The 16,225-nt window shown below is 42.2% G+C and overlaps 1 protein-coding gene across 1 annotated transcript in view; it reads right to left on the reverse strand.

Annotated features, from left to right (window-relative positions):
• LOC120020724 (extracellular sulfatase Sulf-2-like) overlaps positions 1–14,163 on the reverse strand; it is a 23,566-nt gene extending 9,403 nt beyond the window's left edge. Inside the window, exons 1-4 of the mRNA XM_038964454.1 lie at positions 13,986–14,163; positions 3,772–4,011; positions 3,413–3,564; positions 2,992–3,161 (exon numbers count right to left, since the gene is read on the reverse strand). Coding sequence (XP_038820382.1) covers positions 2,992–3,161; positions 3,413–3,564; positions 3,772–4,011; positions 13,986–14,163 — 740 coding nt within the window. The remainder of the gene's footprint in view (positions 1–2,991; positions 3,162–3,412; positions 3,565–3,771; positions 4,012–13,985) is intronic.
• Between the last annotated feature and the right edge of the window lie 2,062 nt (positions 14,164–16,225).

Consider the following 16,225-nt stretch of genomic DNA (forward strand, 5'->3'; position numbering starts at 1 on the left):
CAACTAACACGGAGAGGACAGTTTAATCAATATTTACTCAGGGACAGATGGAACCTTAATGATTACAAAATAAACAAACTGCTAAATATCTAATGAAGTTTTGGAGGCAGGGCATATTTAACATTTACAGCATATCGATTTGACTTGTAAAAGGTTAATCGTTTTTGGCCTTGGAGCACAAGGCCCTGACAACAAGAGGGTACGGCAACTGCACTGCCCGCAACCGCAGGGCTCTTCAGAGGGTGGTGCGGTCTGCCCAATGCATCACCGGGGGCAAACTACCTGCCTTCCAGGACACCTACAGCACCCGATGTCACAGGAAGGTCAAAAAGATCATCAAGGACAACAACCACCCGAGCAACTGCCTGTTCACCCCGCTATCATCCAGAAGGCGAGGTCAGTACAGGTGCATCAAAGCTGAGATAGAATATGTTTTTCAGTCTCTCTATTTCAAGGCCATCAGACTGTTAATGTACATTAGAGGCTGCTGCCTATATACATAGACTTGAAATCACTGGTCACTTTAATAAATGGAACACTAGTCACTTTAATGTTTACATATTTTGCATTACTCATCTCATATTTATATACTGTATCTTAGTCTATGCTCATCCATATATTCTTAATTACATTTCTTTACTTAGATTTGTGTGTATTGGGTATATGTTGTGAAATGTTTCGCTACAGACGCAATAACATCTGCTAAACACGTGTATGTGACCAATAAAATGTGATTTGAAGATAAGTGTCTGCAATGTGGATGAGGAAAAGCTTTTTCAGGAGGGCTGGAGTAAGAGGGGAGCCATTTTCTCTCCCTCCATATTGAAGGGAAAGTGAGATCATCTACAAGCTCACATCGTGGGAATGTGTGTAAATTCATGAGAAAAAGCAATTAAAAGTTGACATGAAAACAGCCTGGGCTGAACGAATTCACTGTGTAAAGTCTTTGTTCAGTACTTTAATGATGCTTATGTAATTCACTCTTACAGGAGAGAACATTCAACCAAAGACACAGGCGCATTACTGCCTCCATTTACAGTATCAGTCAAAAGTTTGGACACACCTACTCATTCAAGGGTTTCTTTATTTGTACTATTTTCTACATTGTAGAATAATAGTGAAGAAATCAAAACAATGAAGTAACACATATGGACTCATGTAGTAACAAAAAAAGTGTTAAATCAAGATATATTTGAGATGAGATTCTTCAAAGTAGCCACCCTTTGCCTCGATGACAGCTTTGCACACTCTTGGCATTCTCTCAACCAGCTTCATGAGGTATTCACCTGGAATGCATTTCAATTAACAGGTGTGCCTTCTTAAAAGTTAATTTGTGGAATTTCTTTCCTTCTTATTGCATTTGAGCTAATCAGTTGTGTTGTGACAAGGTAGGGGTGGTATACAGAAGATAGCCCTATTTTTTAAAAGACCAAGTCAATATTATGGCAAGAACAGCTCAAATAAGTTAAGAGAAACGACAATCCATCATTACTTTAAGACATGAAAGTCATTCAATTTGGAAAATTTCAAGAACTTTGAAAGTTTCTTCAAGTGCAGTTGCAAAAACCATCAAGCGCTATGATGAAACTGGCTCTCATGAGGACCACCACAGGAAAGGAAGACCCAGAGTTACCTCTGCTGCAGAGGATAAGTTCATTAGAGTTACCAGCCTCAGAAATTGCAGCCCAAATAAATGCTTCACAAGAGTTCAAGCAACAGACACATCTCAACATCAACTGTTCAGAGGAGACTGTGTGAATCAGGCCTTCATGGTCGAATTGCTGCAAAGAAATCACTACTAAAGGATACCAATAAGAAGAAGAGACTTACTTGGGCCAAGAAACACGAGCAATGGACATTAGACCGGTGGAAATCTGTCCTTCTGTCTGATGAGTCCGATTTTGAAATGTATGGTTCCGACCACCGTGTCTTTGTGAGACGCAGAGGAGGTGAACGGATGATCTCGGCATGTGTGGTTCCCACAGTGAAGCATGGAGGAGGAGGTGTGATGGTGTGAGGGTGCTTTGCTGGTGACACTGTCAGTGATTTTTAGAATTCAAAGCACACTTAACCAGCATGGCTACCACAGCATTTTGCAGCAATACACCATGCCATTTGGTTTGCACCTAGTGGGACTATCATTTGTTTTTCAACAGGACAATGACCCAACACACCTCCAGGGTGTGAAAGGGTTATTTGACTAAGAAGGAGAGTGATGGAGCGCTGCATCAGATGACCTGGCCTCCACAGTCACCTGACCTCAACCAAAGTGTGATGGTTTGGGATGAGTTGGATCGCAGAGTGAAGGAAAAGCAGCCAACAAGTGCTCAGCATATATGGGAACTCCTTGTTAAAGCATTACTCATGAAGCTGGTTGAGAGAATGCCAAGAGTGCACAAAGCTGTCATCAAGGCAAATGGCCATTACTTTGAAGAATGTAAAATATAAAATATATTTCAATTTTTTTTACACTTTTTTTGTTACTGCATGATTCCATATATGTTATTTCATAGTTTTGATGTCTTCACTATTATTCTACAATGTAGAAAATAGTACAAATAAAGAAAAATCCTTGAATGAGTAGGTGTGTCCAAACTTTTGACTGGTACTGTATGTCTCTCCCAGGGCCAATGGAAGACGTGACATTAGCTCCAGAGCATAAGAGAAACATTCAGGGCCAAGCGCTTATCTTCGGGGGTACTGTGCCAAGCAGACAAAGGCCGGGACCCATAGTATGTTATCATAATCTATGGATGCCTATCTATCATGAACCTCTTTACCAATGCCAGTCTAAATGATGCAATTTGTAAGGATCGTTACTGAGGCAAATCTCCACTTAGTGCACTACCACACTGCATCTTCTGTCAAATGAGTGTGTGTGTGTGTGTGTGTGTGTGTGTGTGTGTGTGTGTGTGTGTGTGTGTGTGTGTGTGTGTGTGTGTGTGTGTGTGTGTGTGTGTGTGTGTGTGTGTGTGTACAATATACTCTTACATGTGCTGCGAGGCATTGGGGAAGGCAGTGCTGTACTGTGGTGCTGAGTCCTCCGGCCCATGGGGGGCAGCGTGGCTCAGGACCATCATCACTGGTCGGTGGGGGTACATCCTCTTGGACAAGCGGAAGTAGTTGATGCTGTCATTGGTGATGATGTCTGTGAGATAGTCCTGTGGAAGCAAGAATCACCTGACCATGAGGATCTGAACTGTAATATTACTTCCTCCCAGAAGGGGAAAGATGAATGTGAATAGAGAAATAGAGCTTGTCATAACAGCTTCCTTATAACAATATTTAGATTCAGAATAATCTGTTTACTATACTGTCTTATAACAGTATTATAATCATGAAATTGGATGATTAAATTATGATCTGAGTAGGTTACTCCAATGTGTGACTGAAAACTGAAACAGGATGAAACCTTTGGATATTGGCTGCCATGCTTCTCCCGCACGCTGTTCCTGCACAGAGTGTAGTTGTAGAAGCGAGAGTTCTTCACCAGTGCTACCCACTCCCTCCAGCCAGGGGGCACATAGGAGCCGTTGTACTCATTCAGGTACTTCCCAAATAACGCTAGGACATTGGGGGAGGGGGGGTGATAAGTACAAAGTGATTCTCTTTGCAATAAAGTGTGTGTGTGTGTGTGTGTGTGTGTGTGTGTGTGTGTGTGTGTGTGTGTGTGTGTGTGTGTGTGTGTGTGTGTGTGTGTGTGTGTGTGTGTGTGTGTGTGTGTGTGTGTGTGTGTGTGTGTGTGTGTGTGTGTGCACAGCTCACACTCACCCGTCCTGTACCCTGAGTTGTTAAGGTGCACAGCGAAGGTGTGAGGCTCATGGTGGGCCTGCCAGGAGGGTGAGGAACAGTTCTCGTTGTTGGTGAAGGTGTGGTGGTTGTGAACGTACTTCCCTGTCAGAATAGAGGAGCGTGACGGGCAGCACATGGGAGTGGTGGAGAAGGCATTAGAGAAATGGGTGCCTCCCTGCTCCATGATACGCCGTGTCTTATTCATGGCCTGCATTGAGCCTGGAGGAGAAAGAGAGGGGGAAGAGGAGATTGAGGGGAAGAGAGGCAAAAAGATGGATGGGGTGAGGGATGCGAGAGAGGGAGAGAGAGAGAGAGAGTGAACAGACCACCTATTCCTCTGGCAGCCCCACCCTATCCTCAACCTTGGACAACCCATAATATATAAAACATTTATATAAAAATCTAAATAATAATTAATACTTTTTTTTTTTTTTAAACACGCCCTACACTAGAATATACACAGCAAAGTAATTTGCAAATAAAACACTATCAAGTAAGCATTTTACACCACACACCTACATCATATCCAACAGTTTAGAGATTTCTGAGACAGCTACTTTCCATGTTCCAAAGTGCAAGGACTGTCTTTATTCATACGGGCAGTGGATAAATTCCAACATAATTACGTTATGAAAGTATGCTTGCCATTTCCTTATATGAAGGTAATGTGGTGGCAACCAGCGCTGAACAACAAGTTTTTTCACAGCAGTCAACCCAGACAGCCAAAACTTTTGCTGGTTCTCATTAAGCTGCATACCTGTATCATCGTTAAGCAACAGCAGAATTGGTTCAAGGGGTACAGTTTTATCAACCATGTCAGAGAGAATAGACAACACTTTCCTCCAAAACTCATAAACCTCAGGACAATCCCATATCATATGTTTGTATGTGCCAAGTGTATTGAGATTACATATGTCACAGTATGGGCTTTGAGCCTGTTTTGCATGAAATCTTACAAGTGGTGTCCAGTATGATCTATGACAAAGTTTAAAATGAGAATTTATGGTTTGGGTTCTTTGATGAGTTCTTTGATTAAATATATTCTCCCAGACATTCTCCCAGTCAATAGCCTCATCATCGACAGCCAAATAATTGACCCATGCTTTAACCATTGATAGATCTTTCTGCTTTAATAGTTGAAGATGAGAGTAAATAGCAGACAGAACCTCTGGATGGGAATGTAAAAATCCACTCTATCACCAGGTGGCTTCCCAAAGTTGTACCCCGTGGGACCCCATATTCACGAAGCGCAGACCGCAGTCTAAGATATAGAATCCCATAGGTATGAAGCACTGACTGTAGTCTGAGATATAGAACCCCATAGGCACGAAGCGCTGACCGCAGTCTAAGATATAGAACCCCATAGGGACGAAGCACTGACTGTAGTCAGATATAGAACCCCATAGGTATGAAGCACTGACTGTAGTCTGAGATATAGAACCCCATAGGTATGAAGCACTGACTGTAGTCAGATATAGAACCCCATAGGGACGAAGCACTGACTGTAGTCAGATATAGAACCCCATAGGTATGAAGCACTGACTGTAGTCAGATATAGAACCCCATAGGTATGAAGCACTGACTGTAGTCAGATATAGAACCCCATAGGTATGAAGCACTGACTGTAGTCAGATATAGAACCCCATAGGTATGAAGCACTGACTGTAGTCAGATATAGAACCCCATAGGTATGAAGCACTGACTGTAGTCAGATATAGAACCCCATAGGTATGAAGCACTGACTGTAGTCAGATATAGAACCCCATAGGTATGAAGCACTGACTGTAGTCAGATATAGAACCCCATAGGCACGAAGCACTGACTGTAGTCAGATATAGAACCCCATAGGCACGAAGCACTGACTGTAGTCTGAGATATAGAACCCCATAGGTATGAAGCACTGACTGTAGTCAGATATAGAACCCCATAGGTATGAAGCACTGACTGTAGTCAGATATAGAACCCCATAGGTATGAAGCACTGACTGTAGTCAGATATAGAACCCCATAGGTATGAAGCACTGACTGTAGTCAGATATAGAACCCCATAGGTATGAAGCACTGACTGTAGTCTGAGATATAGAACCCCATAGGTATGAAGCACTGACTGTAGTCAGATATAGAACCCCATAGGTATGAAGCACTGACTGTAGTCTGAGATATAGAACCCCATAGGTATGAAGCACTGACTGTAGTCAGATATAGAACCCCATAGGTATGAAGCACTGACTGTAGTCTGAGATATAGAACCCCATAGGTACGAAGCGCAGACTAAGATATAGAACTCCATAGGTACGAAGAACTGACTGTAGTCTGAGATATAGAACCCCATAGGGACGAAGCGCAGACTAAGATATAGAACCCCATAGGTACGAAGCACTTACCGCAGTCTAAGATATAGAACTCCATAGGTACGAAGCGCTGACCGCAGTCTGAGATATGAACAACTGAGACATAAACTGAACAAGTTCCACAGACATGTGACTAACAGAATTGGAATAATATGTCCCTGAACAAAGGGGGGGGTCAAAATCCAAAGTAACATTCAGTATCTGGTGTGACCACCAGCTGCATTAAGTACTGCAGTGCATCTCCTCCTCATGGACTGCACCGGATTTGCCAGTTCTTGTTGTGAGATGTTACCCCACTCTTCCACCAAGGCACCTACAAGTTCACAGACATTTCTGGGGGGAATGGCACAAGCCCTCACCCTCCGATCCAACAGGTCCCAGACTTGCTCAATGGGATTGAGATCCGGGCTCTTTGCTGGCCATGGCAGAACACAATATTCCTGTCTTGCAGGAAATCACACACAGAATGAGCAGTATGGCTGGTGGCATTGTCATGCTGGAGGGTCATGTTAGGATGAGCCTGCAGGAAGGGTACCACATGAGGGAGGAGGTCTTCCCTGTAACGCACAGCGTTGAGATTGCCTGCAATGACAACAAGCTCAGTCCGATGATGCTGTGACACACCGCCCCAGACCATGACGGACCCTCTACCTCCAAATCGATCCCGCTCCAGAGTACAGGCCTCGGTGTAACGCTCATTCCTTCGACGATAAATGCGAATCCAACCATCACCCATGGTTAGACAAAACCGCGACTCGCCAGTGAAGAGCAATTTTTGCCAGGCCTGTCTGGTCCAGCGACGGTGGGTTTGTACCCATAAGCGACATTGTTGCCGGTGATGTTTGGTGAGGACCTGCCTTACAACAGGCCTACAAGCCCTCAGTCCAGCCTCTCTCAGCCTATTGCGGACAATCTGAACACTGACGGAGGGATTGTGCGTTCCTGGTGTAACTCGGGCAGTTGTTGTTGCCATCCTGTACCTGTCCCGCAGGTGTGATGTACGGATGTACCGATCCTGGGCAGCTGTCTGTCCTGTCTCCCTGTAGCGCTGTCTTAGGCGTCTCACAGTACGGAAATGGCAATTTATTGCCCTGGCCACATCTGCAGTCTTCATGCCTCCTTGCAGCATGCCTAAGGCACGTTCACGCAGATGAGCAGGGACCCTGAGCATCTTTCTTTTGGTGTTTTTCAGAGTCAGTTGAAAGGCCTCTTTAGTGTCCTAAATTTTCATAACTGTGACCTTAGTTGCCTACCGTCTAAGCTGTTAGTGTCTTAACAACCGTTCCACAGGTGCATGTTCATTAATTGTTTATGGTTCATTGAACAAGCCTGGGAAACAGTGTTTACAATGAAGATCTGTGAAGTTATTTGGATTTTTACGAATTATCTTTGAAAGAAAGGGTCCTGAAAAATAGATGTTTCTTTTTTGCTGAGTTTAGAAAGAATGACGACCCTGGCAAATCAAAACAAAGACGGAGTTCCTGAAAACTAAGGAGACCGTTTGAATTGAATATAGCCCCTAGATTATTGACGCCTTTTGCAGACCAGGCTCTCGACTCAAAATGTTTATTACCGGAAGTAATAGACTTGTTATGTGTATGGAGATGCCATTTCCAGTTACCACCTACACACTTCTCAACCTTCCTAAAATTCTATATTGTATTAGAAATAATAGGACCAAAATACAACATGCATTTCTTATTAGATATACCAGAAAATAACACATCCTGCAATCTAATAGCTGAAACACGTTCTTCCTCAATAGTTCTCCAAGAGACTGATCAAACCATGATCTAAGTGGGCGTAACTGGAAATACTGGTGGTAAATAAAACAATTTGGTAATGCAAGTCCACCATAACACTTCTGTCGTTTTAACACCTCCAGCCTAATCTTTGGATGTTTGCCATTCCAAAGGTATTTATGTATGCATTTATCAATCATTCCCCAATAGCCCACTGGTGGAGGGAGTGGGATTGTTATGCTCAGGAATCTAATACATGGCAACACATTCATCTTTATGGAAGTGACCCTAGTTTGTAAAGAAGCAGGCAACTTCTCCCAAACGGTTAAATCTCATTCAACATCCTAGTAAATGTTCTCATAATTATACTTCACCAGACCATGCATAGATGTTTGTATACTAATAACCAAATAAGTGAACTGTGTTTTTATAGGAATTGTTGAGGGAAGGGAAACTTTCTGGAAACTGCTTCATTAAGCAACATTAATGCTGATTTTGTCCATTTTATCTTTTGAATTCTTCAAATACGGATAATAAAGATGAGATTGAATTCTGAATATCTGTCATATATAGGAAAATATCATCTGCATGTAGTGATATGATATGAGAGGAAGATGTAATCAGTATAGGAAAAGCAATTACATTCTGCCTTAGATGTTGTGCTAAAGGCTCTGAGTAACGTTGTGGAGAGGCCGTCCCCTTGTCTACATCTCCAAAAAATAGGGAATGGACCTGAGTGTATGACATCACTAGACACCATAGCAACAGGGTTAACACACAAACCATATCGGTAAAATTCTTTCCCAAACCAGATTTCTCCAAGACAGCCCACAAGTACTACCATTCAAGCCTGTCAAAAGTCTTCTCGGCATCTAGAGACAGTGTTTCATGTATTACACGCATTCATCGATGGACATTGTCAGCTTCAACCTTTCATAAAACCTGACTGCTCTATGTGAATGAACTTATCCTAACACAAATACTTTGCCATCCGTAACGCCAACATTTTTGAACAACATTTTGTCCGAATAATTTAAAGATATCAGACGACAATCTGTGTGATCTTTCCCTTTCTTTGGCAGTAGAGAGATTAATGCCCCAAAAATGTGGTAACAGTTCAGATGGAATGGCATCCGGGCCAGTGTTAAGTCACCCAGGTATATTTGGGCAAATCGTGAAGGAGACATTTGCATTCATATTACATTTTTCTGTAAGAATATCGTCAAATCTGTATACTTGGACTTTGATTTAGCTTTTCCAGTATTAGTAGCCATATTATAAGTTCAACATTTGCAAAACAACCAGTTTTCATAACTTCATAACTCTGAATATTCTTATAATTTTTGTCCAAAAGGAAAAGGCATGCTGTTGCACAAGGTTAGTAGCTACATTTTACGACAGATACAGGGTTTCCAGATACTCCCGTAAAGCCCAGCTCATTGGCTATCTAGCTAGCTTTGTTTGACCCCGATTGGCGCTTATTTCATAAAGTTAGAGTTGTTCAAGTGAAGACCGCCCGCGTCATCGGCGTGCTATGACCTCATTTGGTGTCCTATAGGTTATACTACACCCCTAATGATATAGTGAAGTCTGGTTACGTTTTAGGATCTCTGAGGAATATGTACGAACTTGATTTGACTGGTTGAAACAATGTTTTGGGTTAGATTTTCACAGATTCTCTTCTTTGCAAATTGAACGAGTGGAAATATAAAATTAATCGTGCATGCTATATGGACCTTTTTAAGATAGGAAAAATGATTTTATCTAACAAAACGACACTTCATGTTATCTCTGGGACCCTTTGGATGATAAATCAAAGCAATATTTCAGAATGGAAGTACACATTTCACCTTCAGAGGTGAATTGATCAAACCTACCGCAGTGAAAAAAGTGTTTTGTTGTTAGGAGCTCTCCTCAAACAATAGCATGGCATTTTTTCACAATAATAGCTACTGTAAATTGGACAGTGCAGTTATATTAAGAAGAATTTAAGCTTTCAGCCGATATAAGATACTTATATGTACCGACATTTGTTGTTTCTCTAAAATCTGCGTTTGTGACACAAGGCGCTGCATGATTTACTGTCTAAGAGGGTGTGAACAATCCTGAATGGGTGTAGACAAAGATGAGCTCTTCACTAGATACCAAAATATTCAAAGGCCATTTTCTCAAAAGTAAGTTTAAAGTTGATCAACTTTCAAAGCAGAATTACTTCCACATTGTTCCTCAAATGCAGTGTATGATATACCCTTTTGTAGCTCTGAGTCTCCAATGTAAAAAACACAATTTCAAATTTTGCTACATAAGACCGAATCCAGGTGGAGTCACATATGACCACTGAAACAAGCTTGCACTTTGCTGCTAGCTGGAGCATGGTTTGGATTGCCATAATATCAGGTGCATCTATAGCTACCGAGAGCGGAGTGATTTTCAGAATTAGGAACTAGTGTTAGGCGGATGAGCAAAATCAATTTTTGTTTTAGATGTGTTCCATGTCCTACAAGACAGATCGGTTGAGGGATGAGCGTCGCGATCTGACGTAAGACAATGAGTTCCTACATGATAGAGTGCTTGCTTTGTTATGCAACTGGTGTTGTGTCCTTTCCGTCATCCTGTGAACCCCATTCATTGCTGCTCGCAGTTATATTTACTTTTTGTATTCCAATTATTTGTCTATCAAATCAGTTGACTGTGTGCAAAATGCAATAACTGTGTGTAAAAATATAAATAAATACAACTACATGTTTTCACTATAAATGCCAAAAAACGTTGTTCCTGTCATGACAGTACCAATAACCTGGAATGTTATACTGTGCATTGGAGACTTTCACTGCTCTTTCTTCCACACAAGTGAATGAGTAAAATGGTGTAGGATTATGTGTATTGTGCAGCACAGGCATGTGTGTGATATATTGTATGCAGTGCACAGAACAGACTTTTAAAAAAGGATTCCGCAGCTTACTTGGCGCCTGATTTACGCACCAGGTGCAAAGTTTGCACTTGTTTTTCCATGATGAAAGTAATAATAGAAGGTATAGTAAGGTGAAAGTAAGAGTGTAAATGAAGAGACATTTGTTTTAATCAATCAATCACTCAACTGTATTTGTTTTTCAATTTTTCTAAAACACATTTGTCACAGCTTTGAATTTTGCATTTTATTGAGCTCCTTCTTGTTGTAATGACTCTTTCTTTTTCAGCAATCAAATATTTCTACATCAATTAGCCTAATTAGATGTAAGCAAGATGCTCCTTTACATTATGTCTGCCAGTCACACTTCACTTCTTCTTTATAGACATGAGAAAAACTATTCTCATACTGCTAACAATATGGCCACATGAAGCAAACCTTTATCTCTGTAAAAACAAAATATTCTGGAAAAATAAATATGATTTTTATTTTAAAGCCACTGGCTTCCATGCTCAATAAATGTAATCAATTAATTAATCAGACCAGCTCCAAATGAATACATACAGTGGGGCAAAAAAGTATTTAGTCAGCCACCAATTGTGCAAGTTCTCCCACTTAAAAAGATGAGAGAGGCCTGTAATTTTCATCATAGGTACACTTCAACTATGACAGACAAAATGAGAAAAAAAATCCAGAAAATCACATTGTAGGATTTTTAATGAATTTATTTGCAAATTATGGTGGAAAATAAGTATTTGGTCACCTACAAACAAGCAAGATTTCTGGCTCTCACAGACCTGTAACTTCTTCTTTAAGAGGCTCCTCTGTCCTCCACTCGTTACCTGTATTAATGGCACCTGTTTGAACTTGTTATCAGTATAAAAGACACCTGTCCACAACCTCAAACAGTCACACTCCAAACTCCACTATGGCCAAGACCAAAGAGCTGTCAAAGGACACCAGAAACAAAATTGTAGACCTGCACCAGGCTGGGAAGACTGAATCTGCAATAGGTAAGCAGCTTGGTTTGAAGAAATCAACTGTGGGAGCAATTATTAGGAAATGGAAGACATACAAGACCACTGATAATTTCCCTCGATCTGGGGCTCCACGCAAGATCTCACCCCGTGGGGTCAAAATGATCACAAGAACGGTGAGCAAAAATCCCAGAACCACACGGGGGGACCTAGTGAATGACCTGCAGAGAGCTGGGACCAAAGTAACAGAGCCTACCATCAGTAACACACTACGCCGCCAGGGACTCAAATCCTGCAGTGCCAGACGTGTCCCCCTGCTTAAGCCAGTACATGTCCAGGCCCGTCTGATGTTTGCTAGAGAGCATTTGGATGATCCAGAAGAAGATTGGGAGAATGTCATATGGTCAGATGAAACCAAAATAGAACTTTTTGGTAAAAACTCAACTCGTCGTGTTTGGAGGACAAAGAATGCTGAGTTGCATCCAAAGAACACCATACCTACTGTGAAGCATGGGGGTGGAAACATCATGCTTTGGGGCTGTTTTTCTGCAAAGGGACCAGGACGACTGATCAGTGTAAAGGAAAGAATGAATGGGGCCATGTATCGTGAGATTTTGAGTGAAAACCTCCTTCCATCAGCAAGGGCATTGAAGATGAAACGTGGCTGGGTCTTTCAGCATGACAATGATCCCAAACACACCGCCCGGGCAACGAAGGAGTGGCTTCGTAAGAAACATTTCAAGGTCCTGGAGTGGCCTAGCCAGTCTCCAGATCTCAACCCCATAGAAAATCTTTGGAGGGAGTTGAAAGTCTGTGTTGCCCAGCAACAGCCCCAAAACATCACTGCTCTAGAGGAGATCTGCATGGAGGAATGGGCCAAAATACCAGCAACAGTGTGTGAAAACCTTGTGAAGACTTCTGTCATTGCCAACAAAGGGTATATAACAAAGTATTGAGATAAACTTTTGTTATTGACCAAATACTTATTTTCCACCATAATTTGCAAATAAATTCATAAAAAATCCTACAATGTGATTTTCTGGATTTTTTTTCTCATTTTGTCTGTCATAGTTGAAGTGTACCTATGATGAAAATTACAGGCCTCTCTCCTCTTTTTAAGTGGGAGAACTTGCACAATTGGTGGCTGACTAAATACTTTTTTGCCCCACTGTACATCACAAGGCGATGGCTTCATCTGCTGGACGTGCCAGGTCTCGACGGGCTCTACGCCCTCACCAACTAATTGTGGGTGATTGGGGAGTTGGTGAGTAATCAAGGGCTGATTGCTGACCAGCTGTACAAGCCCCATAAAGCTGCCAGAAGGGCAGCACACAGGGAGGACTGGGGGAAGTAAGGTAACTTCCGTGTAGTTGGAGACGGTGCCCGAGCTAAGACGAGGGAGTTGCGTTTGTGTGCCCGACAGGATACAGCAGACCCAGAGCCCAGAAGACGGTATCCCGGAGAGGCTCTCATGGGGGAGACCTATCCTTTTCTTTTGATTTATTATTTAATAAACACCCTTGAACCCGAGCTAATCATATTCTGTCCGTGTCTGATCTGTGTAAAACGTCTTGACCAAACCCCCTGGTCTGCCACACTGCCCCTAAAACCAATTCATACTCTGAAAGTGCTAACAATTCTTTGGTAAGCCCAGGGAAAAAGCTGTCCTCAAAAACAGTGGGTTTATAGATAGACACAAATGCTACTTTCTTGCCATATATAGATGTGCTAAGTGGCCTGAAATGTCCTTGCTAGTCTTTTCAATAACTAAAGTTAAATTCATTTTAATCAAAATAACCAAGCCTTTGGACTTAGAGGCTCCACTAGTGGAAGCAGCAACTTTATAAGAGTAAATATTTTCTGTGATGTGTCGCCCATTTTAATTCATGTGTACTAAAGGCATTTCAGGCTGATGCCGATTATTTAGTGGAACAGATGCTCAACCATAAATTCCTGGTTTTCAATGGAGGTTTTCTCACCAATCAGAGTGGGACAAGGGGTGTCAGCGAGGCCATTATACTGACACTCCAGACTAATATGCAGTTTAAAGGCTTAAACGGGTAGGGAGATGGCCAGGATTTGGCACTCAGACAATGGATACCATAGGCCACTCACTCCATGGCAATAATGGAGTTGGTCATGGGGTGCTTGACTTTGAATGGGCAAATGGAGAATGCATGCACGCGCGCACACACACACACCCTGCTGTGTCTTACCCAGTTCGATGTCCTGGTCATCGGTGAGGATGATGATTATGTTGGGTCGGACGTTGTTGCGTGCTTGACGGTCCCTCTGCAGACGGGTCCGGTGGCGCTGACCAGAGAGCAAGGACGAGCCCTGGGCCAGGGAGACCACCCACAGGAGGAGGAGGAGAAGGAGGCCCCATCCTGCCATGGCTCTACCCTGTGTTCTTCACCTCCTTTTCACTGTAGCACGGGGCACTCTGCTGCTGTCGCAGCTCCCTCACTCCACCTGACAGACACAGAGATGAGACCAGAACGAAACATTACGTAACATACAAACTGCTACAATCTGGTAGCTATGCTATGACAATTACAAAACATGTAATATTGACAAGTGAGAAACTCTGTGATGTATTGTCATCAGGATTATCTCGGTCTCTCACTCTCTCTCTCCCTCCCTCTCTCTTCATCTCTCAACTGTATCTCTCACAGAGACACTCTCTCTCTCTCACACACAAAAGCAGAGGCATTACAGGGTGCTCTTCCGTACAATGACAAGTTTGGGCTCCCTTCATTAGAGCGGTGTCATTGCCACAGTGTAATAATCTCTGCTGATAAACACATGGCTGCCAGTCTGGGGCTAATGGGCCTGGGCCTGAGCCAGGGGCCCGGGGACAACGCTCCCTCACCAACCAGACAAAGCAGGGGGAATGGAGCGGGGCAGAGGTTAAGGAGAAGAGAGAGTTTAAAGACTGGATGAGGAGACAGAGATTATTTGGCGGCAGGTAGCCTAGTGGTTAGAGCGTTGGACTAGTAACCGAAAGGTTGCAAGATCGAATCCCCGAGCTGACAAGGTAAAAAATCTGTCGTTCTTCCCCTGAACAAGACCGTCATTGAAAATAATAAAAAAATAAAAAAGTGTGTGTTGAACAGTCAAATAACAAAGTGCTCATGAGATTGATTCCAGACAACGTAGACTTGGTGGTGTATTTTCTAATAATCTGATTTATTAATTTAGTACAATTTCAATTTAGTACAATTTCCTCTAAATGATAGCTTCATGCTTCATTTGCTACATTTATACTTGTTTCATATTGACTTGATAACATAAGTACACCTCTGACTTATTACAAATGAAACCCCCACAGAGTTTGTCATGGAAACTGTTAATTACATATACAGTGCTTTCAGAAAGTATTCATACCCCATTACTTATTCCACATTTTGTTGTTACAGCCTGAATTCAAAATGGATTAGATTTTTTCTCTCTCACCTATCTACACACAATAAATACCCCATTATGACAAAATGAAAACATGTTTGCAAATGTTTTGAAAATGAAATACAGAAATATCTCATTTACATAAGTATTCACACCCCTGACTCAATACTTTGTAGAAGCACCTTTGACTGTGACTACAGCTTTGAGTCGTACTAGATATGTCTGTAGTTCAGCTTTGCACATCTGGATTTCGGGATTTTCTCCCATTCTTCTTTGAAGATTTTCTCAAGCTCTATTAAGTTAGATGGGGAGATGCGGTGAACAGCAATCTTCAAGTTTTTCCAGAGACTTTCTATGAGAATCAAGTCTGGGCTCTTAGCTGAGCCACTCAATGACTTTCACATTCTTGTTCTGAAGCCATTCCAATGTTGCTATTTCTGTGTGCTTGGGGTCATTGTTCTGTTGGAACGCAAATCTTCGCCCCCAGTCTAAGATCGTTCTCACTCTGAAACAGGTTCTCATCAAAGATTGCCTGTATTTGGCTCCATTCGTTGTTCCCTCTATCCTCACCAGTCTACCAGTCCCTGCCGTTATAAAGCATCCCCATAGCATGATGTTGTCACCTCCATGCTTCACGGTAGGGATAGTGTTAGATGGGTGAAGAGCTTTGTCTGGGTTTCTCCAGACATAGCGCTTTGCATTCAGGCCAAAAAGAAAAAAGAATCAAAGAATCTTTTGCCAAAGAATCTTTTGCCTTCTGCTCTCAGAGTCTTTTACGTGCCTTTTTGAAAACTCCAGGCGTGCTGTTGTAACTGGTGGGAAATGGCTAGCTTGTTAGAGGTGTGCGCGCTAGTGACATTTCAATCGGTGGCATCAATCACTCTGAAACCTTGAACTAGTTGTTTCCCTTACTCTATAAGGGCTTAGGGTTTTGTGGAGAGATACAGTGCATTTGGGAAGTATTCAAGACCCCTTGACTTTTTCAAAAAAGAATACGTTACAGCCTTATTCTAAAATGTATTAAATATCTATTTTTTTCTCATCAATCTAC

Source organism: Salvelinus namaycush, chromosome 2, assembly GCF_016432855.1.
Source record: "Salvelinus namaycush isolate Seneca chromosome 2, SaNama_1.0, whole genome shotgun sequence".
Classification (NCBI taxonomy): Eukaryota; Metazoa; Chordata; class Actinopteri; order Salmoniformes; family Salmonidae; genus Salvelinus; species Salvelinus namaycush.